Raw genomic sequence first — 27120 nt, 5'->3', positions numbered from 1 at the left:
TTACACATGCATTTGTTAACTAAAGCAAGATATCCATACAGCAGTTGGGAGTGTCTCTACCCTGATGGGTCTAAGGTTCAGCGCCTTTATCTTCTAGATTGCTTTGGTTAAGATACTGGTCATGAAACTGACTTCCAAAACGCCTTGGAAAGAAGAACTCCAGTATAAATGAGCTACAAGTGGCCATATTAACTGCTCCTAATCTAGGGATTTCAACAAATGTGATACCCAAGGTCTTTTTGTTTTGTAGATGTAATGACAGTTTGAAAACTATATGTGCGAAAACTGGATTTTTGTAGAGTTTTCAGGTACAAATTTCCTAGGCAATGGGTGCATCATATAGTCATGATACTTCTACTGCCAACTTTTATGATGCTGGAAGTGGGTTTCTGGGTGTGATGATGTGTAATTTCACTTTAAACACCTAGGCTCATAGGTGATTTTTTTAATTTTGTTTCCATGGTCTGTGATGAACTCCTAAAAATAGATTTTGATACAATTTGATCAAATTAAATGACTGATTGCATAAATATATGAAAAATACAAGTAATACAAAACAGACTACAGGGAAAGTAGACATACAAGTCTGGACTGTTAAGATTGTTGGTAGATTTATCAGAAAACAAACTCTCTTGAGAAAATTGACATGAGCTCCTCAGTGGACTTTTATTGGATTGGATTGGGCCTTACGTCCCAACAGTGGCAGAAGGCTATTCAATAACTATACCTGAAGTGTGTATGAATCCTGCTTCTCTCGATCAAAGGCTCTAATTGCAAACAGGAAACCAGACTCTGGATCAATGCCGAAGATGCCTTCCTCATTCCCAGCCAGGTCAACGTTGTAGTAGTTATCTGTTGTGATGTTGACCTGAAAGAGAAGAGTTAGTTACTTTGTAGAGAAATGTTGCCACAGTGTCCATAGTAAAACAATTTTTTTAGGAAAACAAGGGGGTCTTGGTGTTTTGTGGAATCTTTTCGACAATCTGTACGCATAAAATATGTCATCACCTTGGTAAAAATTAATTTTAAAACATGTTCAAATGGGTGTAGTACCAGTATATCATAGCGAGGCTATCTTCTAACATAATATTGTGTTCAAAACATTGTTTGCATAAATATCCTCTCATTGGAGTTAAAGTAGAACATACTCCCAATGGGACATTTTGTGTAACTGATGTTTGGCACAGGAATTTCTTGTCAAATCATATTCAACCGTTAATTTTTCATTTTTAAAGGCTTCTTATATCAGCTTACCCATTAAAATCAGTATTTCAAGCTTGTATGTAAGAGCCATATAGAGTTGGGTTTTGAACAGAAAATAAAGCTTTGCTGCTTTCTGGACTGCATCAGTCAGTATAGGTGCCACTACTTTAATTTGAAGGTCACAGACTTCACTTCACTCTTATTAAGGCATTGGGCACTCACCTTGTTGGCTGAGGTTTCCTTTTGTGCTTTACTGGTGAAAATCTTTCCAGTCTGCTTCTGATTATTAAAATCGCCAGTGAAGATCATTTCCCAGTGAGGAGAAAAGCAGCAGTACAGACTGAAGAATGGGAAATTGTATCTTCATAAACCTCATTAGAGGGAGGACAACTCTTCCTTGACACAGTCCTTATCAACAAGGATGTGCGGAGTTTAAACTTCACCCACAAATTTAGGTGAAGCATGGGAATTTCACCAGCAAGTGTCACATGAAGCAAGATCAATAAGTATATTGATGATGGTAACATATATTACAGACCTTGACATATATCAACATGGTCTGTATTTGTGAGTACATTTACTTTGTGCAGGGTTATAGTAGGCCTTAAAGGAGGACTTAGATTGAGTGTGTTTAGCCAGAAGAAGTTCTAGCTTTGTGCAGAAATGTTTACTTTTTTGTATTTGTGAAGTTACCACATACCTTCTCTTCTACATTCAGCTTGAACGTGAACATACATGTCTGGACAGCTCAGTTTGGAGGTAATATCTTTCTTGCAGAAATACGTTCTTAAATCTCCAGTTTCGCTAATAACATGGTCCTTAAGTTAACATTCTTGAATATTTTAGTTAAATGCTGCTATTTACATAAAACTTGGTTCCGAGTGAGAGATACCCTCACCCAGGATCATAAAGGGACAAAAAACAGTCTCGGGCACCAGAATAAAAGTGGCCCCCATTTGGGAATCAAATACCTGAACAAGCATTGGCAAATCTAATACGTCTCGCCTATGCAAGAGCTATTGTCTTTGCCAATGTGGTTTAGCCACGTTATAAACCAGCATGGATGCTGTTCAGCATGGATAACAGTTAGTGGCATAAAGAAGAGTGGTGTGGGGTAGAGTGGAGTGGCACAGAGTGTCGTGGAGTGGCGTAGACTGTTGTGAAGTGGCGTAGAGGGGTGTAGAGTAGAGTGGATTGTTGTAGAGTGGCGTGGAGTAAAGTGGAGTGTCATACAGTGGCATAAAGTGGAGTTTCATAGAGTGTTCTGCAATGTCATGGAGGGGGTAGAGTGTCGTAGAGTGGAAGGGCATAGAGTGGATTAGAGTGTCATAGAGTTGAGTGGCGTAGAGAGGAGTAGAGTGGCATAGAGTGGAGTGGCATAGAGTGGCATAGAGCAGAGTAGAGTGGCATAGAGTACAGTAAAGTAATCTGGAGTGGTGTAGAGAGAATTGCATAGAGTGTAGCAGAGTGTTGTAGAGTGACGTGGAGTGGAGTACATTGTAGAGTGGAGTGGCATAGAGTGGTGTATTGTAGTAGAGTAGAATGGCATAGAGTGAAGTAGAGTGTTGTAGAGTGTGGTAGAGTGGAGTAGCGTAGAGTGTAGTTGTCGAGAATTCCTGTCATGCGTGGGGAGGAAAACGGTAATCAGCGACAACGGACTACATCTCCCAGGATGCTTAGCAGTTGAGAGGTTATGAAAACAGGAGAGCTGTTACATAACTCAAGGAAAACACGCCCTTATGTAAACAGGAGAGCTGTTACATAACTCAAGGAAACACGCCCTTATGTAAACAGGAGAGCTGTTACATAACTCAAGGAAACACGCCCTTATGTAAACAGGAGAGCTGTTACATAACTCAAGGAAACACGCCCTTATGTAAACAGGAGAGCTGTTACATAACTCAAGGAAAACACGCCCTATAAAGGGAGGAACCGGGAGGTACAACGCTGTCGGATATTGTGTTTACACCGACGTACCTGCTTCGTGAAGAGCAGTGTTCCGGAGAGGTGCTCCAGTAAGGCAAGAACGGAGGTAGGTCGAGTCGTTACTCCCTGGGCCGTGTCTTGCCCCATCGTCACCTGTGAAGGACCCGGAAGCTCTACCGGTCAACCATTGAGCTTCGCTTTCTGACTCGGCTGAGTCAAAGCGCAGTGGCGCTTTTGCTGGTTGGAGTCGTAACTCCCAGCCCGACCAGAGATACAGGGACTGCCAGCTGTCACGCACACCAGGAGGTGTTTGCCGCGTTACAGACTCGGAAGTCCACAGGATCGATCGAGCGGCTGCTCTCGGTTCAGTCTTCTTACTTTTGATTGGGGTATCGGTGACGCATCACCAGGAGGTGACTCCGCGTCCCGGTGCAGTCTGAGGAAGAGGTTGAGCGGCTGCTCCCTTCAGGTAGAGACCCCGGCTGGGTGTTTCCCTGACTCCTCGATTCTCCCCAACACTCTTCGTGCCCCTCACAGCCTACCGATTGGCATTGTCGGCCATTTCATTTCTGCCCTCTGTTGGCATACGCCGGGACCGGCGTATATGCAGAGGACGGTTAGGACCATCCGTGCGGTGGGCTGGTAACGTACATAGCCTGGAGGATTCCAGTGACTCTAACTTTTGTTTATTCTTTGTGTTATTTGAGCCTTCATTAAATAACTTACCCTTCACAAGTGGTTGCGTCCTCATTATCGTGTCTGTTAAACGATCCTGAGACGTTCAGGGCGTTACAAAATATCCGACCTTAACAACACTAACTGTCTCCCGGTCGATAACAGACATGGCAACACTTGATGCTGTGCTGGCTGCTTTAGCGACCGTGCAAGTTGAATTGGCTGCCTCTAGGCAAGAGACAGCCGATGTAAAAGCCAGACTGGACGCTATCCAATTGGACCCGCTCACGCCCAGCACCTCCCTCACGAACCAGACCCCTGTGGTAGTATTGGAAATACCGGTAGCCATCCCCTTGGCAACACCAGACAGGTACGGTGGGGATCCTAACACAGTGCAGGTATTCCTCACACAAGTGGCGCTACATTTCTCGTGCAAGCCAAGGGCGTTCCCCACGAGTCAGGCTCGTGTGGCTTTCCTTATTTCCTATTTGGCTGGAAACGCGGCACAATGGGCCGTACCTCTGGTGAGCAGGGACGACCCCATCTTATGTGATTGGGGTGCTTTTCGCGAGGAATTCCTGAAGGTATTCGATAGAAGGGCTGACTCGTACACGGCGGACCGTGAAATGCTTGAGTTGAGACAGGGATCCAACGACCTGGTGCAGTATCTCAACGCGTTCCGAAGGCTGGTTGCGGAAACCAAGTGGCCTGTTGCTAAACAGACGGCGCTCTTCCATCACGGACTGTGCGATGAGCTCAAGGACGCCGTGGCTCATATTGACCCGCAACCTAAGACATGTGAGGGCCTTATCAACCTGGTATTACGGCAGGAACATAGGCTAAGTGAAAGAAAGGGGGATCATGGGAGAAAAGGAAAATCCCTTCCATCCTATGTGACGGTGGGAAGTCCTGAAACTTCCACCGCATCCAAGGGAGAACCCATGGACATCGGCGCAATACGAGCGAGCCTCACAGCCACGGAGAAAGAGTCACGCCGTAAACAAGGATTGTGCCTATATTGTGGCAAAAAAGGCCACTACGTACGTGAATGCCCTGCCAAACCGAAGACGGCACGTTATCGGGCCACCCGGTCGGTAACAGCCGTGGTGGACATACCGGCGGAAAACTCGAGGACTCCCAGACCGAAGAAGGGGCATCTCGGAGTCACTCATCCATCCCTTCACTTTCCAACTCAGTCACTAAGGGACACCGACACCTGTTTCTCACGGTGCACGTGGGAGTGCATGACCAGTGGATACCCGTTGTGGCCATGGTGGATTCCGGGGCCACTGGCATATTTATGGACCACAACGAGGCATGCAGGCTAGGGCTAGTGCTTCTTCCCAAAGCTGTACCCGAAGACATCTATGCTGTAGACGGAAGGCGATTGGTGACGGGGCCCATCGGGCAGCACACGGGGGTACTTCCGATGAGATATGGGAGGAACCATTTGGAACAAATCGATTTTAACATCATCCGAGCGCCCCAATATGGCGTCATATTGGGATTGCCGTGGCTACAGAAACACAACCCCTCTGTGGATTGGCCAACACATCGCGTCGAAATGACGTCACCGTATTGCATCCGGCATTGTGGAAAAAGAACGGAATCCCTTGACGCAGATGAGAGCGGGAGTCAGACGGTGGCTACAGCGGCAGAAAAAGATGTGGCTCTCCCCCAAGCTTATCACAGTTTTGAGGATGTATTTGATGAGGTGAAGGCGGAAGTGCTACCACCACATAGACAGTTTGACTGCCAGATCGACCTGGTGCCAGGGGCCAGCGTTCCCAGCGGCAGGCTGTATGCCCTGACGGAGCCTGAAAACGTGCATCTCCGGGGGTACCTGGATAAACTCCTCAAACTAGGATTCATCCGCCCGTCCAAGTCTCCGGCCGCCTCGCCACTCTTCTTCATCCCGAAAGCTAATGGGGAGCTGAGAGCCTGTGTGGACTTTAGGGCATTGAATGCGATCACCATAAAGAATCGGTACCCCTTGCCTCTCATCAGTGTACTTCTGGAACAGGTCAAGAAAGCTCGTATCTACACCAAGTTGGATTTGAAAGGGGCATACCATCTGGTGCGCATGAGGGACGGAGACGAGTGGAAGACCGCCTTTAAGACCAGGTTCGGCCTTTTTGAGTACCTCGTCATGCCGTTCGGTCTGTGCAACGCCCCGGCAGCCTTTCAGTACTTTTTGAATGAGGTATTCAGAGAGGAGTTGGATATCTACGTGGTCGTATATATCGACGACATCCTCATCTATTCGTCCAGTGTGGAGGAGCACGTACACCACGTCAAAGCTGTGCTCCAAAAGCTGAGGGAAAACAAGCTGTTTTGTAAACTCAGCAAGTGTGACTTCCACGTCACATCCGTGGAATTCCTCGGAGTAATGCTGAGTCCAGAGGGACAGGAGATGGCAGAACGAAAGATCAAGGCGGTGAAAGACTGGCCGGTGCCCCAAAGCGTGAAGGACGTCCAAAGTTTCATTGGCTTCGCCAACTTTTACAGGCGGTTTATAGATGGATTTTCAGGATTGGTGGCCCCAATCACACAGCTACTGAGGAAGTCCAAGGAGTTTGTCTGGTCCCCTGAAGCGAACACAGCCTTTGAGGCCCTGAAAAGCGCCTTTGGTAAGGCGCCGGTGTTGGCTCACCCCGATCCGAATCTCCCCTATGTGGTGGAAGCGGACGCATCGGATGTGGCGCTGGGGGCGATCTTGTCCCAACGCAACCACGACACAGGGGTGCTTCATCCCGTTGCGTACATGTCCCGCAAACTCAACGACGCCGAACGCAACTACCATATTGCGGAGAAGGAGCTTCTCGCAATCAAGGACGCCTTCACCGAATGGAGGCATTGGTTGATGGGGGCAAGACATGTGGTATCGGTGTACACGGATCATCGGAATCTTCAGTTCATGACGGCCACACGACACCTTTCTCCCAGGCAGCTGCGGTGGATGATCTTCTTTGCGGGGTTCAACTTCCGCATCACTTATCGGCCTGGGACGGAAAACCGGAAGGCGGACGCCCTGTCCCGTCAATCTACGGTTAAGGAACCATTGCCTGCGACCGAGCATTCCATCATTTCCCCGAGGATGGTATTGGGGGTTATCCAACCGGATACGTTCCTGAGGGGAATAAAGAGAGGGATCAGGTCATTCGCATGGCGGAGGTGGCTCCTCAGTCACAGAGAATGGCAGCTGAAGGACGGGATACCCCTGAAGGGCAGGTGCCTATTGATACCCACGCCTAGGCTAAGGAAACAAGCATTCATCTGGTGCCATGACTCTCCATGCGCAGGTCATTTGGGCTTTGAAAAAACGGTGGCTAGCATGGGACGGCATTTCTGGTGGCCAACCATGAGAGTGGATGTCAGGAGGTGGGGACAGGAGTGTCCTACGTGTGCCACCATGAAGGCCGACCATGGCCGAACCCAAGGGCTCTTACATCCACTTCCGACCCCGGATAGACCATGGGATAACATATCACTGGACTTCGTAGTGGGCCTCCCGGTGGACCAGGGGATGACGGCAATACTGGTGGTGGTGGATTACTTGACGAAAATGGGGCACTTCATCCCCTGCAAGAGAGTCCCTACGGCCGGGGAATTGGCGTCACTACTCCTAAAGAATGTGGTACGACTGCATGGATTACCTGGGGTGATCGTGTCGGACCGGGGGTCGCAGTTTACTGCGCAATTCTGGAAGACGTGGTGCACAGCGCTGCATGTTAAAACCGCCCTGTCCACCAGCTACCACCCTCAAACGGACGGCCAAACCGAGCGCCTGAACCAAACGCTCAAACAGTATCTGCGTTGTTTTGTGGATCAGGGCAGGGACGAATGGGTCGACTTGCTATGGGTTGCAGAGATAGCCTATAACAACGCCACTCACAGCTCCACACAGTCATCTCCGTTCTATAGCAACTATGGCCATCATCCCAGGTTCTTGCCATTTCTACATCCGTTCAGAGAGGACAGGATTCCCGCCACAGCGGACAGGGTGGCACACATAAAAGACACGTTGATGCGCTCAAGGGCTGTCCTAATAGAGGCCAAGAGAAGATACAAGGCTGCGGCAGACAGGAAGAGAAGGCCCGGGCCGCTGTACCGCACTGGAGACTACGTCTGGATATCCACAAGAAACATGAGGTTTCGAAAGAACAGTGTGTTCCATCCCAAGTACATGGGCCCCTATCGAATTACCAAGTGTATGGGTCCCGTGAACGTGTGCTTGCCCCAGTCATTACGGATACACCCTGTCTTTCATGTATCATTGCTCAAACCAGCACCCTCCAAGCCGTCTGGGACACCTAGGCCGATATGCGTGGAGTCGGAGGTGGAGTATGAAGTGTCGGGCATACGGGCGTCCAAATGGCGCAGGGGGAAGCTGTGGTACCTGGTTGCGTGGAAAGGATATGGCCCGGAGGAGCAATCATGGGAACCGGCTGAAGGGGTTCATGCTCCGCGCCTGGTCTCCTTGTTCCATCGGCGTTTTCCTGCCAGCGCTGGACCCGTGGGGAGCCGCTGAGAGGGAGGATGTACTGTCGAGAATTCCTGTCATGCGTGGGGAGGAAAACGGTAATCAGCGACAACGGACTACATCTCCCAGGATGCTTAGCAGTTGAGAGGTTATGAAAACAGGAGAGCTGTTACATAACTCAAGGAAAACACGCCCTTATGTAAACAGGAGAGCTGTTACATAACTCAAGGAAACACACCCTTATGTAAACAGGAGAGCTGTTACATAACTCAAGGAAACACGCCCTTATGTAAACAGGAGAGCTGTTACATAACTCAAGGAAACACGCCCTTATGTAAACAGGAGAGCTGTTACATAACTCAAGGAAACACGCTCGGATATTGTGTTTACACCGACGTACCTGCTTCGTGAAGAGCAGTGTTCCGGAGAGGTGCTCCAGTAAGGCAAGAACGGAGGTAGGTCGAGTCGTTACTCCCTGGGCCGTGTCTTGCCCCATCGTCACCTGTGAAGGACCCGGAAGCTCTACCGGTCAACCATTGAGCTTCGCTTTCTGACTCGGCTGAGTCAAAGCGCAGTGGCGCTTTTGCTGGTTGGAGTCGTAACTCCCAGCCCGACCAGAGATACAGGGACTGCCAGCTGTCACGCACACCAGGAGGTGTTTGCCGCGTTACAGACTCGGAAGTCCACAGGATCGATCGAGCGGCTGCTCTCGGTTCAGTCTTCTTACTTTTGATTGGGGTATCGGTGACGCATCACCAGGAGGTGACTCCGCGTCCCGGTGCAGTCTGAGGAAGAGGTTGAGCGGCTGCTCCCTTCAGGTAGAGACCCCGGCTGGGTGTTTCCCTGACTCCTCGATTCTCCCCAACACTCTTCGTGCCCCTCACAGCCTACCGATTGGCATTGTCGGCCATTTCATTTCTGCCCTCTGTTGGCATACGCCGGGACCGGCGTATATGCAGAGGACGGTTAGGACCATCCGTGCGGTGGGCTGGTAACGTACATAGCCTGGAGGATTCCAGTGACTCTAACTTTTGTTTATTCTTTGTGTTATTTGAGCCTTCATTAAATAACTTACCCTTCACAAGTGGTTGCGTCCTCATTATCGTGTCTGTTAAACGATCCTGAGACGTTCAGGGCGTTACAGTAGTAGAGTGGAGTGGCATAGAGTGCAGTGGTGTAGAATGGGGTAGTGGAGTGGAGTAGAGTGGCATGGAGTGGCATAGAGGGAGTTGCAAAGAGTGGAGTGGTGTAGAGTGAAGTAGTGGAGTGGAGTAGAGTCGCATGGAGTGGCATAGAAGGATTTGCATAGAGCATCATATAGTGGCATAGCGTGTTGTAAACTGTCATAGAGTGGCATATAGTAGAGTAGATTGTTGTAGAGTGGAGTGGCATAGAGTGGAGGGGCATATAGTGGGGGTGCATAGAGTGGCAGCAGGGACGCGCTTTTAGACTCCACCTACCTTTTCTCTGCCGTGAGGGAAACGGCCTGCTAACTGCTCTCCGCGCCGTGAGGGGAACGGCTTTTGCATCTCATCTGCTGCCTCCGCGACGCTGCTGAGAAGGGGACCACACTTCCCACGATCCCCTGCTGGCGCGGCTTTGGGACGCCAGTAATAGCGACGCCTCTGCACGGATAAAAGCGCTCCCGCCCGTCCTTGCCCGTCAGTGACCGATAGAGGCCGGGCAGGGCCCCCCCCTGACACTCATGAATTGAAATATATCTTATATTTACCATGGCGAGAAGGAAGATTGTTAAACCACCTATTGAAAAATCATGCACTACCCTAGATTCTTATCTGGTTAAGGCAGTGAATGTTCTATCGGAGGAGATAGACCGTACGGAAAGGCGATTATCTATGGACCACAGTCAACTGGGTGCCGCACAGGGGAATGAGGTATCGGCATCCGCTAACCTATCTAGTGAGTCTAGCCCAGTTGATTTAATGATCAATTCGCGGATAACTGAGGAGCCACCTATGGTCATTGTCAATGAGGGAGACATCATCGAAGATTATACCCGGACATCTATGACTCCCACATTGTCTAGACTAGTGAGCCCATTGCTCATGGAAAAAACTAGGGGATGTGTTAGGAAGAATACCCTAGGACAGGGAAATCCTAAACCCAACCTTAGGCCAAAAAAAGATAATTCTATAGGAAAATCAGGCCTATTAAGGGAAAAGTTGGTTAAAACAGTTCCTCTACAAAATGATTTAACCCTAGCAGTTATAACCGATAAAGTTATAGAACTACTTAGGCCGCTCTATGACAAATTAGATATTCTTATCAGAGAAGTTAACAAGGTAAGTGGTTCCATTATAAAGGCTAATGAAAGACACGCTAGTGAGAGTAATAGGATGCAAATGTTAGATCCAACTCCTATTAATAATTCTTCTGTTACAGAACTTAGCATTAACCCCAAGGATAGGCTCCTCATTACAAATGAGGCAAATGGGGCAAATCTAAAAGTTTCTAAAGCCCCGCTAATGAGTAGAACAACTGATAGCTATAGTTCAGCCACATTCCAGAGAGATAGCGAAAGGGTAAAATTATGCAATTCCAACATACTGGGCCCCGTAAAATCGGGGGAGTTAAGAACCGCGACCTCTAGGGACGGAAGATCTCCTATGTCCGTAAACTTACCGCCAGAATGTAGTGCCTACGTCGCTGTCCTCACAAATGTACCTAAACTCCAAGCAGGACAGATAGAAGATCATGGCTCTCTCTTGAATAAAGTGGTGTTTTGGCTGACTAAAAACTGTGGATATCCAATAGCAGGGGTAAATCAGATCTTGACTACACGTATAGTGGGCTGGGTCGGCCCATTACAAAAATGCTTTGAAGGCGACTATTATTATCAATTTCCGATCCCCAAGATGGGTTAGTAACACCCTCAATAACGCACCCCCTCCTTCCTGTACGGAATATAATACCACCCTTTTCCCTTTAGGGTATTTTTATAGACACTTAATGCCAACACAGGAAACTGATAGCCGACCCAGAAATAGATCCCCTCTAGCCCCTCTTGGATCCTGCTCCTTATTCCACCCCCCCATCCCATTGGCTAATAGATTCCAGGCTCTGAGTGACCTTGACATTAATGATTGACGTAAGGAACATCCACAGATGAACCAGGTACAACAGGCCAGATATGTATGTGTTGAATCTGTATGGGGAATGGAGGTTGTTGAGACTACTAATTTAGGTAAGAAGGAACTTTTTGGGATAGAGCTGGGTGGTAGGTATACCTCTGGTATAACTCTGATATCTTCCACCTCTAACAACTATGTTTGTCCTTCTCTAACCCCTCCATCCCCCAATGATAAAGTGGATGACACTGCATTCCATTCGGAAGTTACTGAGGTCACTGAGCCTGAACCAGGTATCGGTTATTTAGTAACCTCATGGAATATGTCAGGTTTTAAGAGCAAGATAGGTACCCCTGCATGGTCAGATTTTATTTCAGCCCAACATGATATTATATGCCTTCAAGAGACATGGTGCACAGAACCAGTCTATATAGAGGGTTATACCACTCATTCGCTGCCGGCTTTGCCATCAACTTCAGGTAGAGCTAAGGGGGGACTTCTGATCATGATCGCCACCAATCTGAATAAATGTAACATTAAGTGCTGTATTACTGTTGGTGCTTACGCCCAGATTATGTGGTTGGATTCCCTAGTGGGAAAATATATAATTCTGATCAACTTCTATAACCCGAGGGTCAGTTGTTTATGCCTTGGAGCGAGAAGTTGATAAGTTGATCAGTACCATCAGGAACCCGACCATTATTCTTTGGGTTGGAGATTTTAATATCCAGGCGTGTCCCTTATCCTTGACCAAAGTGTGTGGGCATAGGAGGGGGGAAAATGAAAATGATGATTATATGCATTTCCCCCACTGTGATTATGGTACTACTTTAAATAGTGTCATTGCTAAATTGGATCTGAATTTGTTGGGTTGTAGTATGGAAAAAATTATATGAAATGTCCCACATTCACAGGGAGAAATGTAAGGTCTAATATTGATCATATTTTAATTTCTAGCAACAGTGCACACCTGTTTTCTTCACCATGGGTAATGGAGCAACCCACAAGTGATCACAATAGTATCTCCCTTAACCTATTTACTTGGGGATTTAAAAATCACAATGATGCATTTAATAGTCCATGTATTGCCCCAACTAGACCAAATGGCGTGCGGATAAAATGGACAGGTTTAGATCCATTAAAAATTCAGAGTGATGTTATTAAACAATGTCAGGATGAACTCCAATTCTGTTTAGGTGAGGAGATTGATCCTCAATTACTGCTTGAAAATTTTATTAAGATCAATAATGTCGTCGAGAACCTTCTGACGAAATCTGACCATAGCAAAAGAAAACCCAAGGTAGGCTGGTTCGATAAGAACTGTACAGCGGCCCTACATCACCTTAAACAAGCCCGGGGGGGGGGAATCCATGAGATAGGGATATAATTAGGACTTTACAAGCAGAGTATAATTCTGCCCTGGAGACAAGAAAAGCTGAACTCCGCGATGACGCATGGGAAAAATTAAGCTACGCAGCTGATATAAAAAATAGCAAGCTATTCTGGGATACTGTTAATAGTTCCTTTTTGAAAGATGACCATGTACCAGAATTTAATTCCCATATTACTTGTAACTCTTGGGTAGAATACTTTTCAAATATTTTTAATTCTACCAATAGTAATACCATATTTGCTAAACCACATGATATTCCCGTTCAATGGCCAATTATACCTCTAATGATTAGTAATGGAGAGGTCTTAGATGGTATATCCAGTAGCAAGGGTGGTAAGGCGCCCGGGCCAGATGGCGTCCCGATAGACCTCTATAAAAACAATACGGATTTATGGTCACCTTTTTTAACTAGAGTATTTAATGTTGCTTCTGAAACAGAAATTCCAGCATCATGGGGCCAGTCAATAATAATCCCAATTTATAAGAAGGGAGTAAAGACTGATGCCCGTAATTACCGCCCAATCTCACTACTGGACTCTTCTATAAAGATTTTGAGTATGGTCATGCTTTCTAGACTAGAAGATTGGGCTATAGAAAAGTCGATCCTCTCACAAGCCCAATATGGGTTTAGGAAAGGATTTGGAACATTGGAGCAGTGCGTAAATTTAGATCTTCTGATCGGGAAGTATACATTGGCAAAGGAGGGCAACCTATATTTATGCTTTGCCGATTTGAGTAGCGCTTTTGATTTAGTAGACCATTCGATTTTATGGCCTCTATTGCTAGAAATGGGTGCCCCAAAAGATATAGTTTACTTTCTAGCAAGATTATATGAAGCACTAACTAGTAAGGTGCGGTATGGATATTCAGGCGAGTATACCCCCTCTTTTAAAGTTTTAGAGAGGTATCCGCCAGGGGTGTGTTTTCTTTATTTATTAATAATGTTGATGCCACCCTGAAAACATTTGAAGCTGACGCACCTAGGATTGAGGGAAATCCTATCCCAATTCTTTTATACGCTGACAACGCGGTTTTATTATCTCGGACCCCTATTGGGCTTCAGCGTCTTATCGACAATTTTACTATATTTATTACCAAAAGAAAGCTTTTAATTAATAAATCAAAAACTTTTGTCATGGCTTGTAGCAAAAACCCAATAACAGCCAGACGATTTTACATAGAGGACTTTAAAGTTTTAACTGTAAAATCATTTTGTTATTTGGGTATTACATTTGCTGGAAATGGGTCATGGGCACAGGAACAGGAGAATGTCCGCTCTAAGGTGGAGAGAAATACAAACTGCATTTTTAGATTTACTGCCAAATTGGGCCACCGTCGTATAAAAGACATGATGGCAATTTATGTGGCAAGATGCGTTTCTGCCGCTCTCTATGGTGCTGGTGTTTGGGGACATATCCAAGCGAATTCTCTTTTGCAAGCCGAAAATGTCTTTTTAAAACGCTTGCTGTGTGTCCCCCCCCCTCTGCTTCGACGGAACTCATCCACCGGGAAGTGGGCATTGCATATATATCAGACATTGTCTCATTACGACCCCTCCTATCATGGAAATCAATTTGGTCAAAGGAAGAGACAAAGTTCAGCCAATCTATTATACGGGATTGTGTCAAAATGGAGAATTGTCTAAAAATACCATGGCTTAAATACATCTCGCATTGGTACAAAACCCTATTTAATTATGATATACGGCTGGACCCTGGGTGTATAGCCTCTGTCACTAAAAATGAGATAAAATCAATTTTTTTATCACAGCAATTGAAGGCCCATTTTAATGTAATCAACAAGCAAACTACCTTTATGCTCTACCAGCAACTGGAAATTAAAGAGAGTTTCCAATCTACTTGTCAGTCGTGACAAGAGCATCGCACCGATATGTACTGACACGTTTAAGATTGGGTACAATACATCACCTTGTTAATTTTCCAGTTATGAAACAGAGTACTGTTCAACGACGCCCATGTGATGGTATATCCCACCAAAGCTGCTGCCATTTCTTATTAATTTGCACATTTTATCTTAATTTTAGAATGTTTTATCTGAAACCTTTTTTCTTATTTTATAACATAAGGTCGGCCAAAGATGCCATGAAATTGCTTTTTAAATTAGAAGATCCAGGATTGTGTTTTTACTTAGCTACATTTATCCTGAAATCCATTGGTATTAGGAAATCTATGTCTATTGATATTTGAAATTTGGACTATCCGGATTTTTACATGTACTGTATTTTTGCATTTGCACTTTTGTTTTTGTCTAGTTACATTTTCAACTAAATCTACTAATCTTAGGCAATTAATGCCTATTGCTATTGATTGTCAGTATATGAGGATATTTTTTTGTACTGTAATACTGCACTTGCACTTTCTGTACTAGGACTTTCACATGCCCACGAAGTCCCATGTGTTTATATCAAGGATAGTCCTGTTTTTACATGATGACTGATATTATGTCTGTGCTTCTATGGTTGATGTATATTAACCGAATAAAAGCTTTGAATTGAATTGAGTGGCATAAAGTGTCCAATAGTGGCACAGAGTGGTTAAAGTGCCAGAGTGGAGTGGAGTAGAGCGGAATAGCATAGCGTAGAGAGGCCTAGAGTAAAGTGTCATAGAGTGGAGTGGCTTAGAGAGGAGTAGAGTGTCATAGAGTGGCATAGAGTGGAGTGGCATAGAGTGAAGTGGCATAGTGCAAAGTAGAGTGGCATAGAGTACAGTAAAGTAATCTGGAGTGGTGTAGAGAGAATTGCGTAGAGTGTAGCAGAGTGTTGTAGAGTAGAGTGATGTGGAGTGGAGTACATTGTAGAGTGGAGTGGCATAGAATGGTGTATTGTATTAGAGTAGAATGGCATAGAGTGAAGTAGAGTGTTGTAGAGTGTGGTAGAGTGGAGTGGAGTGGCATAGAGTGGAGTGGTGTAGAGTGGGGTAGTGGAGTGGAGTAGAGTTGCATGGAGTGTCATAGAGGGATTTGCATAGAGCATCATATAGTGGCATAGAGTGTTGTAAACTGTCATAGAGTGGCATATAGTGGAGTAGATTGTTGTAGAGTGGAGTGGCATAGAATGGAGGGGCATATAGTGGGGGCGCATAGAGTGGCATAAAGTGTCTGATAGTGGCACAGAGTTGTTAAAGTGCCAGAGTGGAGTGGAGTGGAGCGGAATAGCATAGCGTAGAGAGGCCTAGAGTAAATTGTCAGAGTGGAGTGGCTTTGAATGGAAAGGAAGGTCATAGAGTGGGGGGCTTAGAGTGGAGGGGTACAGAGTGAAGAGGCATTTCATGAAGAGGAATAGAGTGGAGTGGAGTGTCATAGAATGGAGTAGAGTTTAATTGTGTAGAGAGTTAGAGTGGAGTAGAGTTTTGTGGAGTGGAGTGTCGTAGAGTGGAGTAGAATGAAGCGGTGCACAGTGCAGTGGCATAGAATGTTGCAGAGTACAGTTTAGTGGTGTAGAATGCAGTGGTGCAGAGTGGACAGGCGTAAGGTGCAGTTTAATAGAGTGCAGTGGTGCGGAGTAGATTAGAGTGGCGTATAGTGTAGTGGTGTAGAGTGCAGTGGTGTAGAGTGGAGTGATGCACAGTAGAGTGGAGTAGAGTGTAATGGCATTTATTGCACTGTTGTAGAGTGGTACAGAGTAGAGTGGTACAGAGTAGAGTGGTACAGAGTAGAATGCCGTAGCATAGAGTACAGTGGTACAGAGTAGAGTGGTGGAGAGTGCATTGGCGTTGAGTGCAGTGGCACAGAGTAGAGTGGTATAGAGTAGAGTGGCATAGAGAGCAGAGATGTAGAGTGCAGTGTGCACAGTAGAATAGAGTGACGTAGAGTGCAGTGGAGTAGAGTAGAGTGGAGTAGAGGATAGTGGTGTAGAGTGCAGTGCTTCAGAGTAGATTGGCATAGAGTGCAGTGATGTAGAGTGCATTGGTTTTGAGTAAAGAGGTGTAGAGTACATTAACATAGTGTACAGTGGCTTAGAGTACATCAGTTTAGAGTAGAGTGGCATAAAGTGCAGTGGTGTAGAGTAGAAGGGTGCAGAGTAGAGGTGCGTTGAGTGGCGCAGAGTGGAGTAGGGTGGCATAGAGTGCAGTGGTGTAGGGTAGATTGTTTCAAAGAAGAGTGAAGTGGAGTAGTGTAGGGTGGTGTAGAGTAGGGTTGGGTAGAGTGCAGTGGTGTAGAGTAGAGCGGCCTAGACTGCAGTGGCACAGAGTGGCGTAGAGTGCAGTGTTGTAGGATCAGGTGGTGCAGAGAAGATTAGAGTGCATTTGAATGGATTGGTCTACAGTGCAGTGGGTAAGAGTGCAGTGGCATAGAGGGGAGTGATGCAGAGTAGAGTGGCATAGAGGGTAGTGGTCTGCGGTGCATTGGGGTAGAGTGCAGTAGAGAGGTGTAGTGAAGAATGCTGCAGAGTAGAGTGCAGTGGCATAGAGTGCAGTGGCATAGAGTGCAGTGGTGCAGAGTAGAGTGGCATAGAGTTCAGTGACTGAGAGTTCAGTGTTGCAGAGTAGAGTGTCTTAGAGTGGAGTGGTGTAGAGTGCACTGGCATAGAGTGCAGTGGCTTAGAGTGGAGTGGTGTAGAGAGCAGTTGTGTAGAGTACAGTGGTGCAGGGAAGAACAGAGTAGCGTAGAGTGCAGTGATGTAGAGTGCAATGGTGTAGAGTAGAGTGGGATACAGTGCAGTGGCTTAGAGTAGAGTGTTTCAGAGTAGTTTATACTGGTGTAGAGTACAGTGCTACAGAGTAGATTGGCGTAGTGTGCAGCGGTGTAGAGTGCATTGAGTTTGAGTAAAGTGGTGTAGAGTGCATTGGCATAGAGTGCAGTGGTGTAGAGCACAGTGGTAGAGTAGAATGGCGCAGTGTACAGTGGTGTTGAGTGGTGGAGAGTAGAGTAGCATAGAGTGGAGTGGTGCACCTTAGAGTGCAGTGGTATAGAGTGCAATGGTGTAGAGTAGAGTGACGCAGAGTGGAGTCAAATGGAGTAGAGTCCGGTGGCGTGGAGTGCGGTGGCTTAGAATAGATTGTTTCAGAATAGAGTGGCGTGGCATAGAGTGGAGTAGTGCAGTGTAGAGTGAAGCGGTGAAGGGTACAGTGCAGTGGCATAGAGTGCAGTTGTGTAGACTGGTGTAGAGTGCACTCCACCTCCCCATATGTTTACCGGACTAACCTTTGAGCAAATGAATGACTTTAGTTGTCCTTGTCAGAGGTAACGGACAGGCCAAAAATGGACCAGTACCAATTAGCTCACATTTTTCACTTGCCTTCTTCTTTGGGCTCCTCTGGGATTTCCTATAATACGGTGAGGAACATTCACTGGCTCCAAAGTTTGTCTCAGAGGTAAATATCTTCAAAAGGCAGATTTATAGGAAGTCTTCCACTATCTCTATTATTAATTTATTTATTTATTTGAAGTTTTTATATAGCGCGAATATGACTCTTGCGGGTATCAGAGCGCTTTACAAGAGAAGTAGTTAGCAAAGGAGACAATATATAAGGGTAACATTATGTTTCGGAATAAAGCCTTATGTTCCAGCTGGTTATTCTAAGAGTCTGCATCAATATTTAAGTAAATTTCGACATGAGAAGAGATTTGACTTATTTTTTTAAATAGACAGTTGAGGGGTTGAGTCTGATTTCTGGTGGTAGTGCATTCCAGATCCTTGGAGCAATACCAGAGAAGGCGCGGTTATATGTTTTCTTTTTGGCAAACCTTTGAGGCTTCAGAAGAATGTTACTGGCGCTCCTGGATGATCTGTTTCCACACGAAAGCTCCAGTTTCTGGGCCAGATAACTTGGTGTGTTGTGATGGATGGACTTATGCGTCATGCAGGCGATCTGTAGTTGAATTTTTGCTTCGAAGGGTAGGTAGCCAATTGAGTACTTTGATGTCAGGGGAGATGTGGCTATTTCTTTTAGAGCCTATGATTAGCCTGGCCGCTGAGTTGAGTGATGCTCTTAGGGGGGCAGTTGTAGATCTAGGTAGTCCACAGAGAGTTGCACTACCTTATTCTAGTCTGGGAATTACTAGTGCTTGTACTGCCATCTTGAAGTCGTTTACTGGGAGGAAGGGTTTTAATTTTATCAGAGTGCTGATCTGAAAGTTAGCTCCTTTTGCTGCGGCATTGATGTGTTTTTGCATGTTTAAGTTACCGTCCAGAGTTACTCCCAGAGACTTTGCTGAGTCAATTATGAGAGGTTGGCAGTTGAAGGCTGTAAGTTGTTTAAGCCATTCGTGTACGTTGGATGGTTGATTAGGTGGGCTGATTAGTAAGAATTCAGTTTTCAGGGCGTTTAGTTTGAGGTGGTTTTCAGTCAACCATGACTGAGTATTTTGTAAAGTTAGATTGAGAGATTTGATGTCATCTGGAGAATTTATCTTTAAGTATAGTTGTGTGTCGTCTGCGTACATGTGAAAGTGGATATTTGATGAGCCGAGAATCTCAGTGAGTGGCTCCATGAATAGATTAAACAGTGAAGGTGAGAGGGAGGATCCCTGCGGAACTCCTTATGTGACTGGGACGGTCGTGGACAGAGATTGGTTGACCTTGAACCTTTGGGATCTATTCAGGAGGAAAGAGGTAAACCAATTTAGTACTGACCCAGATAAGCCCATTCCGTATTGCAGGAGAGCTAGAAGATTTTCATGTTTGACGGTGTCGAAGGCCGAGGATAAGTCAAGCAGGATAAGTAGGCAGGTTTTGTTCTGGTCTAGGATTCTTAGTGCGTCATCTACTATGTGGGTCATAGCCGACTCAGTACTATGTCCTGCCCGGAAGCCAGATTGGAATTTGTTGAGCAGGTGGAAGTGAGTGATGTGGTTATCTAACTGGCTGAGAACACATTTTTCTAGGAGTTTAGCCAGAGTTGGGATGTTGGAAATTGGTCGGTAGTTATTTAGGTCCATGGGGTCAGCTGTCGTTTTTTTAAATGTACTAGTGCTAGCCACTGTCACCAGTGGTATTTAGTTTATTTTCAATTTGACCTCCCAGTAGTAGTTGCCTGGGCTAGATGTTTTTCTTGAAAAAACATGTCCTGAGCTTCAGGAACACTGTGTCTAATGCTAGTTAATTTGTCGCCCACATGGCAGTGATAGCAGAAGGTGAAGAGGTATCTGATCCTAAGGATAAGAAAGCAAACTGGCCTTCAAAATGTCTTACTCCAACTTAAGTTTGATCCTATGAGCTGGCAACATAGTAGGGGATAAATCATGAAATAATCATGAAAAACTTCCCATCTCTTTCCGGGTTTGGAGGAAAGCAGGAGAAGAAATTGTGAAGCTTTTGGGGGAAATGGTAATGCAAAACAAGTTGTTATTAAATATCATATAGGAGCACAAGAAGGTGGTAGCAGTGGCCACAAGGAGGGCGGTTTTATGCCACCAGCATATTTACTCGAGGGACTGGAAAGGGGGTGAGACTCTTAGAGCTGCCTTCTATGAATGATCTTCTGGGCCAAAACTGAGTATGATGAACAGGAGGAGAAGAAGCAACAAACATGCACAACTCCTCAAAGACTGGAATCAGTACTTGGACGCAAGATGTTATTTCACGAGAGTCAGAGGTGCAGAAATCATTACTCCATCTAGGAACATCAGTGAGACACCACTGTAGTATCCACAAGACTCATTCAAGACACCACACCATCACTGCTGACTATGCCACATAAGAACTGGATGGACGGGAAGACTGTTGAGATGGCTGGTGACATCTTATGCACTTCTGTCAGGCACTGAGGCAGTCCATTTGAGATGCCCGGGTCCTCTACATCATTACCTACTCCTATGCAACAGAATTTGTGAGGGAATATTGATGACCTGACTCATCGACATACCTTGGCCTGCGAATCCAATCAGGCAGAAAGTGTGAAAGGAGAATATCCTGTCTCTGGTGCAGAAAGTTACAATTTGTCCTGTGCCACCATTAAAACAGAGCCCATATACATTTAAATGCACAGATTCAAAATGTATTCAAGAAGTTTTTGATGCTTACACACTACTTAGACCACACCAGTCAGATCTGCTATTGGTCCTACAGGTTCCTCATGGATCGTTGTCATGCGGATGAAGCACAGACTATTGCATAGGGGGCTAAACACTACCCTTGTCCACTGCTGGACCATGCAAATTTTAACCCTGGTTCCATGTAGAGTGCATTTGAGTAGCTATATATAATAATATGCAATTACAATATAAAGAAAGAAATGTAAATAACAATGGTCATACCTTAATGAGATACCAAGGAAACAGTCCATCATAGTTTTCAGGAACTTCTACTATCTGGACCAACTGGACGAACTGGAAGGTTGACTGCAATGTCAAAATCTGCCCGAGACAAAAGGCAGCGTCATTGGTCAGCAAACACATATGTGAAACAGACAGTGGACCGAAATTGGCCAAATAAGTGTTTCAAGCCCTTTTGAAAAATGTGTGAGTATTGGCCACGCATTTCCATTGTAACAGTAGAATTTCTACACTTGCTTTTGGAAAGACTCTCAGTGGTCATCTGACTGTTGTATCACTATTAAGGCCCTTAATCTGAGTTGGGGTATTTCACCCATTGAGATAACCCCAGGAGAAATTATTCAAAACGCAAATTGCAAGCCTCTTTGGGCCTGGAATTATTAGATGCACAAACCCCAGCCTCTACTTTAACAGGCCTGTCTTTGCAATTGAAGGAGCAGGGGCTGCCAGGGGCATACCTTCAGGGGAGGTGTTTGGGGTGTTACACCCCCCTAATAATTTTTTCAGGTTAATAGTTGGGTCCAGATGCTTTCAGTCGGGTATGGTGAGGTGTCTGTAGGATTTCACCAGGAACCTTTATATAAACACAGACAAGAACGCACACACACTCTCTCCCTCTCTGCTTTAAAATGTTTCAGAAATGTTGGTTATTTTACAAAATATTGTGTTTTCTCTCATGTAATACCCCTACCAATCTGCATTTGTCTCTCTTTCAACTGCCCCTTTAGCCCCTTTCATGTGCCCTGTCTGTCGTATAATGTATTGTAACATTATATGCCAGGGTGATTGTCAAAAGATCTGAAGCTCGCACCCCCCCAAACTTACTGACCAAGCCAAACCCCCTTGGGGCTGGAGGCATCAGAAGAGCCTGGTTCCAGGCAGGGCTGGACTGGGATTGTAATTACGTCCATCCCACCGGCTGAGGGGGGAGACACTGCTACTGCGCAGTTACGAGGGGTCAATTTTGCAGCACTGCTGCAAAACCGACCCCCAGTAACAAAAAAAGACCCCACCGTTCAAAAAGCGGCCCCCACCCTTCCAGCCCACCGGGAAACGCCTGGTGCCCGCACCGGCAAGTCTAGCCCTGGTCCCAGCCCGACCCCTGCAGCGGTAAAGGAGGAGCAGACAATGTCCACCCCAGACTGATATAAACCTGCCCAGATGCTGATCCACCCACTCCTGCCCCCCCCTACACCTGCAGCCCTCCCAGTGATTCTTTCAGCCTTCTCAAAGTAGTGAAAAATGTCTGGTGTTTATTTTGGACAGAATGAAAAAAAAGCTGCCCAGTAAAGGACCCAGTATCTCCTGGTCCTAGACACTTATTGCCTCTTCCAGGGCAAAACTCATAATAGTTGGAATTTGGTGCAGGAAATTTCTGATTCATTCAATTTCCCGGCGCCAAATTCCATCCAACCTGGTTAATGAGGGCTTTAAGTTACTAAAACTCATTGTTGGCCAAGTGATAAATGAATCCCAAATTCCTTTAGAGATTTTGCACTTACCAGCACCTAATAAGTCAAGACATCTTTTATTTTGTCTCATCCATCTACCAGACATCAGGAGATATGTTCCTAATCCTTTCACCTATAACATAGCTTATGCAAAATGAGAGCTCATTCAGCTGAAACAACCACACATCATCCTTCTTGGTTTTAATCTTAGAATTAGTCCTCACAATTATGTCAAAGAAATTATTGCTTTCAGTTTACATATTTTATTAAATCATACCACAATTTTGTTTGCAGTATGGACCTGATTCACAAAGGTGAACTTACACTTTTGTGTAAGTTTACGGTTGTTTGCTATTCGCAAGGATATTCTACTTTAATATCTTTACGACTGCGGAATCTGCTCACATAAAAAGATAGGACTGCCCTATCTATTTATATGCGGGGACTCCGCAGTGGTAAAGATACTACTAGTAAAATAACTTTGTGAATAGAGTCACACTGGACCATAAGGTTAGGCATTGCATTCTGATGCTAAGATTGAGGACATTACCACTAAAAGATATAACAAAAAATTGTGGCAGTAATTTTGATAAAACCGGCCAATGTGATCTGTGTAGTTTAGGAATCCAAGATTTGGTACATGTCCTATTTGTCTTTTCAAATAGCTGCTTGGTTGATGCACGCTCCCGATTTTTAAAACCTATTTGCACATAATATAATATATCTAAAACTATGGATTTTATTGAGCTAATAAGAGCCCCAACAGATGAAATTGTATGTTATAACATTTTTAACTTTTCTAAAGTGTTTCTTCCGTTGTTTTAGAAATGTTTAAACTAGGAATAATAATCTCTTCTGTATTTAATGTATTTTTATATCGTGGTAGTATGCAACTGAAAAATTTGTATATATTATTCTAACATATTGTGAATCTCTGAAGAGGTTTATATCAATAAAAAATTTCATTTCATTAGTAAACTTACACAAAAAAGTTATTTACCTTTGTGAATCAGAGCCTATATATATATGTATAGATGTATCTATGCATTATGCATTTAAGCCCTTCCGCCACCGGTACATCACTTTTTCTCATATTAAAAGTGACGTACCGGCAGCGCAGGGAACTTGCAAATAAGCCCCTATGTTTTTATAAACAAGGAACAAGGAAGGTCCAATTTAATCATAGCCTTTTTTCTTCAAAACTCCCTTCCCATAAAAATGATTAGTCTTCAGTGAGATTTGGAGACTGGAAAGGTGTTTTTCCCATTGAGAAATATTAGTTATTTTGATTTATTACCCACCAATTAATATTTTAGTATTTTACTCCTCAAGGGAGTTAGCCACATGTGCATGTGGGCACTACTGCAGCAAAGGTTCTGGTATCAATCATATTACCTGAAAATGGGACACATCAACCACCTTCCATAACTATCTACGCATTTTTGTTCAAGCACTTATGCAGTTGTCCAAAACCTACCCAATAATTTAACAACACACTGCATTCTGTATTTTAAAGCAGCCTTAACCTTCTTCGTCCCATTAGTCTTATTTTAACTGAATCCCTGTCTGTCTCGCACTTACTCATTAGTCTCTCACTTTCAAAATAAATGTGATCATGATGCTTGTCTCACTGGTAGTCCGGTGAGAGGCAACAGGTAGTTGAACCTGCCTAACTCACTAGATTAGAGGTTCTGCTATCCTGTCCAGCTCCTCTGTTATTGAGCCTCAGGGCATTTAAAGCAATGTTTGAGGATCAGGCGACACAAGGATTGTGGAGTAATCCACTTGCTTAGTTAGAGGGAGCTAATGGTCATCTTTTAGGCTATATGGATTTTTTATCTTTTTCACAGACGGGCAATATTAGTACAGACAAAAAGTCAGGTTGGCAAGAGTCATGTTCACTCTCAGGGGGAAGGGGCGATCTGTTCTCTCTAACTAGGTTATTACACATCATCTACCAATGTCCAAGCCTAATAACACATTTTTGAGGACACACAGGGGTGTAACACTGGCCCCAGCAGCCACTGTGGCACATGGGGGCCCCCAACACTTCAGTGGACCCTCAACTCTTCAGGGGCGGCCATTTAGCCCAAGGGTAATGAACATTTGTGAGATATGGGAGGCTCAGGATTCCCTTGTGTCATTCTTCAGGGTGACCCTATCATTTTGTGTTGTGTCACTGTAGTAAAGTGCTCCTTTTTGAATGGCCACCACCCACTTTGTACTTCAAATGCTGATGGTTAAGGCTCTGATAGTGCACTGGAGTCTGCTGCCCAAACCCTGGTGCCTGTGCTCTCTCCTAAAACTGTTGTCTTTTACTTGGTAATCCTAAATTGGCAAAGCTTGACTCCCCTAGAAGTCCTTAGTATATGGTACCAGGGGTACCCAGGGCATTGGTGGTAAAGGGGTCCCCAGGGCAGCAGCATCGGTTTGCACCACACTGGGTGACTCATGCAACCTACTGGCTTCAAAATGGACATTGCAGACTGCAGGAGCACAGCAAACTGCTCAACCTCGACTTTGCCCTTACCATGTGTGGGACAGTCACCTACACTGCCTTTAATGTATGCAAGACACCCCTAAGGAAGGCCTCCTTTGCCCAGGAGGCAGGGTGCATTATATTTAAGGTGTGGAAATGTAAGTGCAAACCTATATGTCCCTATAGTGGTGTTCCCCATTAGAAACCACTGTAATGCTGAACACATATTCCTCTAGTACAGCCTGACTGCTCATTGCAGATTTGTCAACTCACACGGTGTGACCGTGTCACACAATTTAGACTCTTTTCACACGATCCCCCGGTGAGGAGTCAAAATCACATGGTGGTAAGCAAGAGGAGCTGTAAAGACCGAAGAGTGCAGATTTCCAGCTCCTCTTTGGAGGCAGTAAACAGCCAATGTCCATTAAGAGATGTGAAAACACCCCAGGATATCGGCTGCAGCCCCCAGCAACCTTTGTGTTTTTGTTTTTTTCGAAAGGGGGGGAAGGAGGTCTATGGGGGCAACGCACGGGGGCAGACTGGCCTCAAGGGTAGTTAAGCATAAAGTCACCCCCCCCTCCAAGGCCACATCCCGTTCTCACACTGGCAATTTTATTTTCAAGTTGGCAGGTCTGTCTTTGCCACTGTACCAGGACTGAGCTAAGGTTTTATTAGTGTGATTCCAAGGACCAAAGTTGGGGTATTGTAATAATATTACATAGTAAGGCCACCCAGCTATACCACATAATATTCCACTTTCCTACAGCCACTGACAGCACAGCACATATTTCACTAAGAAAGAATGCTTGACAACTGTCTCATTTTGCCTCGGTCCACTCGTGCCTCTATGGCCAGATTTCTCAGCTGTTGATTGACAGGACTGCTGACTTCAGATCTGGTTTGCAGGCATGGATGCTCTCTTTTTTAGCATGAGTAGGGGGCTCATTTACGCCTTCCCTCCTATTTCAGTACTCTCAGGGGTGCCTGCAGCAATTAGGAACAAGACAATGAAAGTGATCTGATTAGCTCCCTTTTAACTTCTTAGGTCATGGTTTTCTCTCAAGAAACTATGATCAAGTCCCTTCTCGGTTCTCCCAGTGTGAAGACCCAGCTTAGCTTGCTGATTCTCTCAATACTGGTTTTGAGAAATTTTCACCTCATGACTTGGAGGTTTTTCATTCAAGGAAGCAATCAAGATCCAGCAATCATTTTGTCCTATTCAAATCAGGGTGTGTGTTCAACACCCGATCCATTTTTCTCCATCATGCATTCCCTGGGGTCCCCATCTAACTTCATGTAACATGCTTTGAATTTATTAAAATAGGTTGCTTACTTGAATAATTAGATTCCAGGCGGTCAGTTTCCAGGCAGAATTCATGCTGTTTAATACTCTGTGGCAAACAACAAGGGGATCAGAGGGTTTAGGACAATGCTAGGGTGTATCATTTGCATGTGAAGGAGAGCCGCAATATGTTAATGACTTTCAAAACAAAATATCATACATTAACATTTATTTATTTTCGTTGAATTCATTTTTTTAGCACATCTATAAAACATATTTGACACACACAGTAAATATATTTAAAATACTTTCTGCGTAATTACTCCTCCTAAATTTGTGACTGGTGTTTGGGGTATGATTTTCCTGCTGTTGTACTTGATTCAGATCTCATGTTAGCCACTCTTGTTCTTATTGATTGGCTGATGAGGGTGACTGGTAGCTCCCCCCGCCCAACCTGTGGAAAGTTTAATACACACACTCTTTGGGTAAACCTGTGAGAACTGTATTCCCTGGGCTGATACACCTCTGCTTCTCAGGAGCACAAGGAGAGTGGAGATGTGAACACAGTCTCCACCGACTCACCCAAAGGATTGCTGTTGAAGGCGGTGTGGTCCCTACCAAGCAAGGATGTTTGCCGGCCACTGATTGGGAGAGTCTGGGTTTGTTACATGTGGAGGGAGGGGTGAGCAAACTCGGAGAATGACTCATTGCTCTAGCCCTTCATTGCAAGTGTGTGCTTTTGTGAACCATCCGCTTAATGGAACTTGCTTCCTTAGTGATGTAGGCCCTTAGAACAGGGGGGCATATTTACAAAAAAATGTTGGAGGTCAGAGCTGTGCACAAATTTTGCAAATTCACAAGAATATGGCGCAACACTGTGTTTCTCATAGCGCTGGCACAAAAA

At 45.1% G+C, this 27120-nt stretch overlaps 1 protein-coding gene across 1 annotated transcript in view; it reads right to left on the bottom strand.

Moving 5' to 3' along the window:
- CDH16 (cadherin 16) overlaps window positions 1-27120 on the bottom strand; it is a 622060-nt gene that overhangs the window by 495357 nt on the left and 99583 nt on the right. The window contains exons 2-4 of the mRNA XM_085637354.1: window positions 26268-26325; window positions 20987-21085; window positions 728-868 (exon numbers count right to left, since the gene is read on the bottom strand). Coding sequence (XP_085493480.1) covers window positions 728-868; window positions 20987-21085; window positions 26268-26325 — 298 coding nt within the window. The remainder of the gene's footprint in view (window positions 1-727; window positions 869-20986; window positions 21086-26267; window positions 26326-27120) is intronic.

This window comes from Triturus cristatus, chromosome 12 (genome assembly GCF_964204655.1).
Source record: "Triturus cristatus chromosome 12, aTriCri1.1, whole genome shotgun sequence".
In the NCBI taxonomy this organism is placed as follows: domain Eukaryota; kingdom Metazoa; phylum Chordata; class Amphibia; order Caudata; family Salamandridae; genus Triturus; species Triturus cristatus.
The sequence above is the reverse complement of the archived record's forward strand: the minus strand, read 5'-3'. Positions and strand labels throughout refer to the sequence as shown.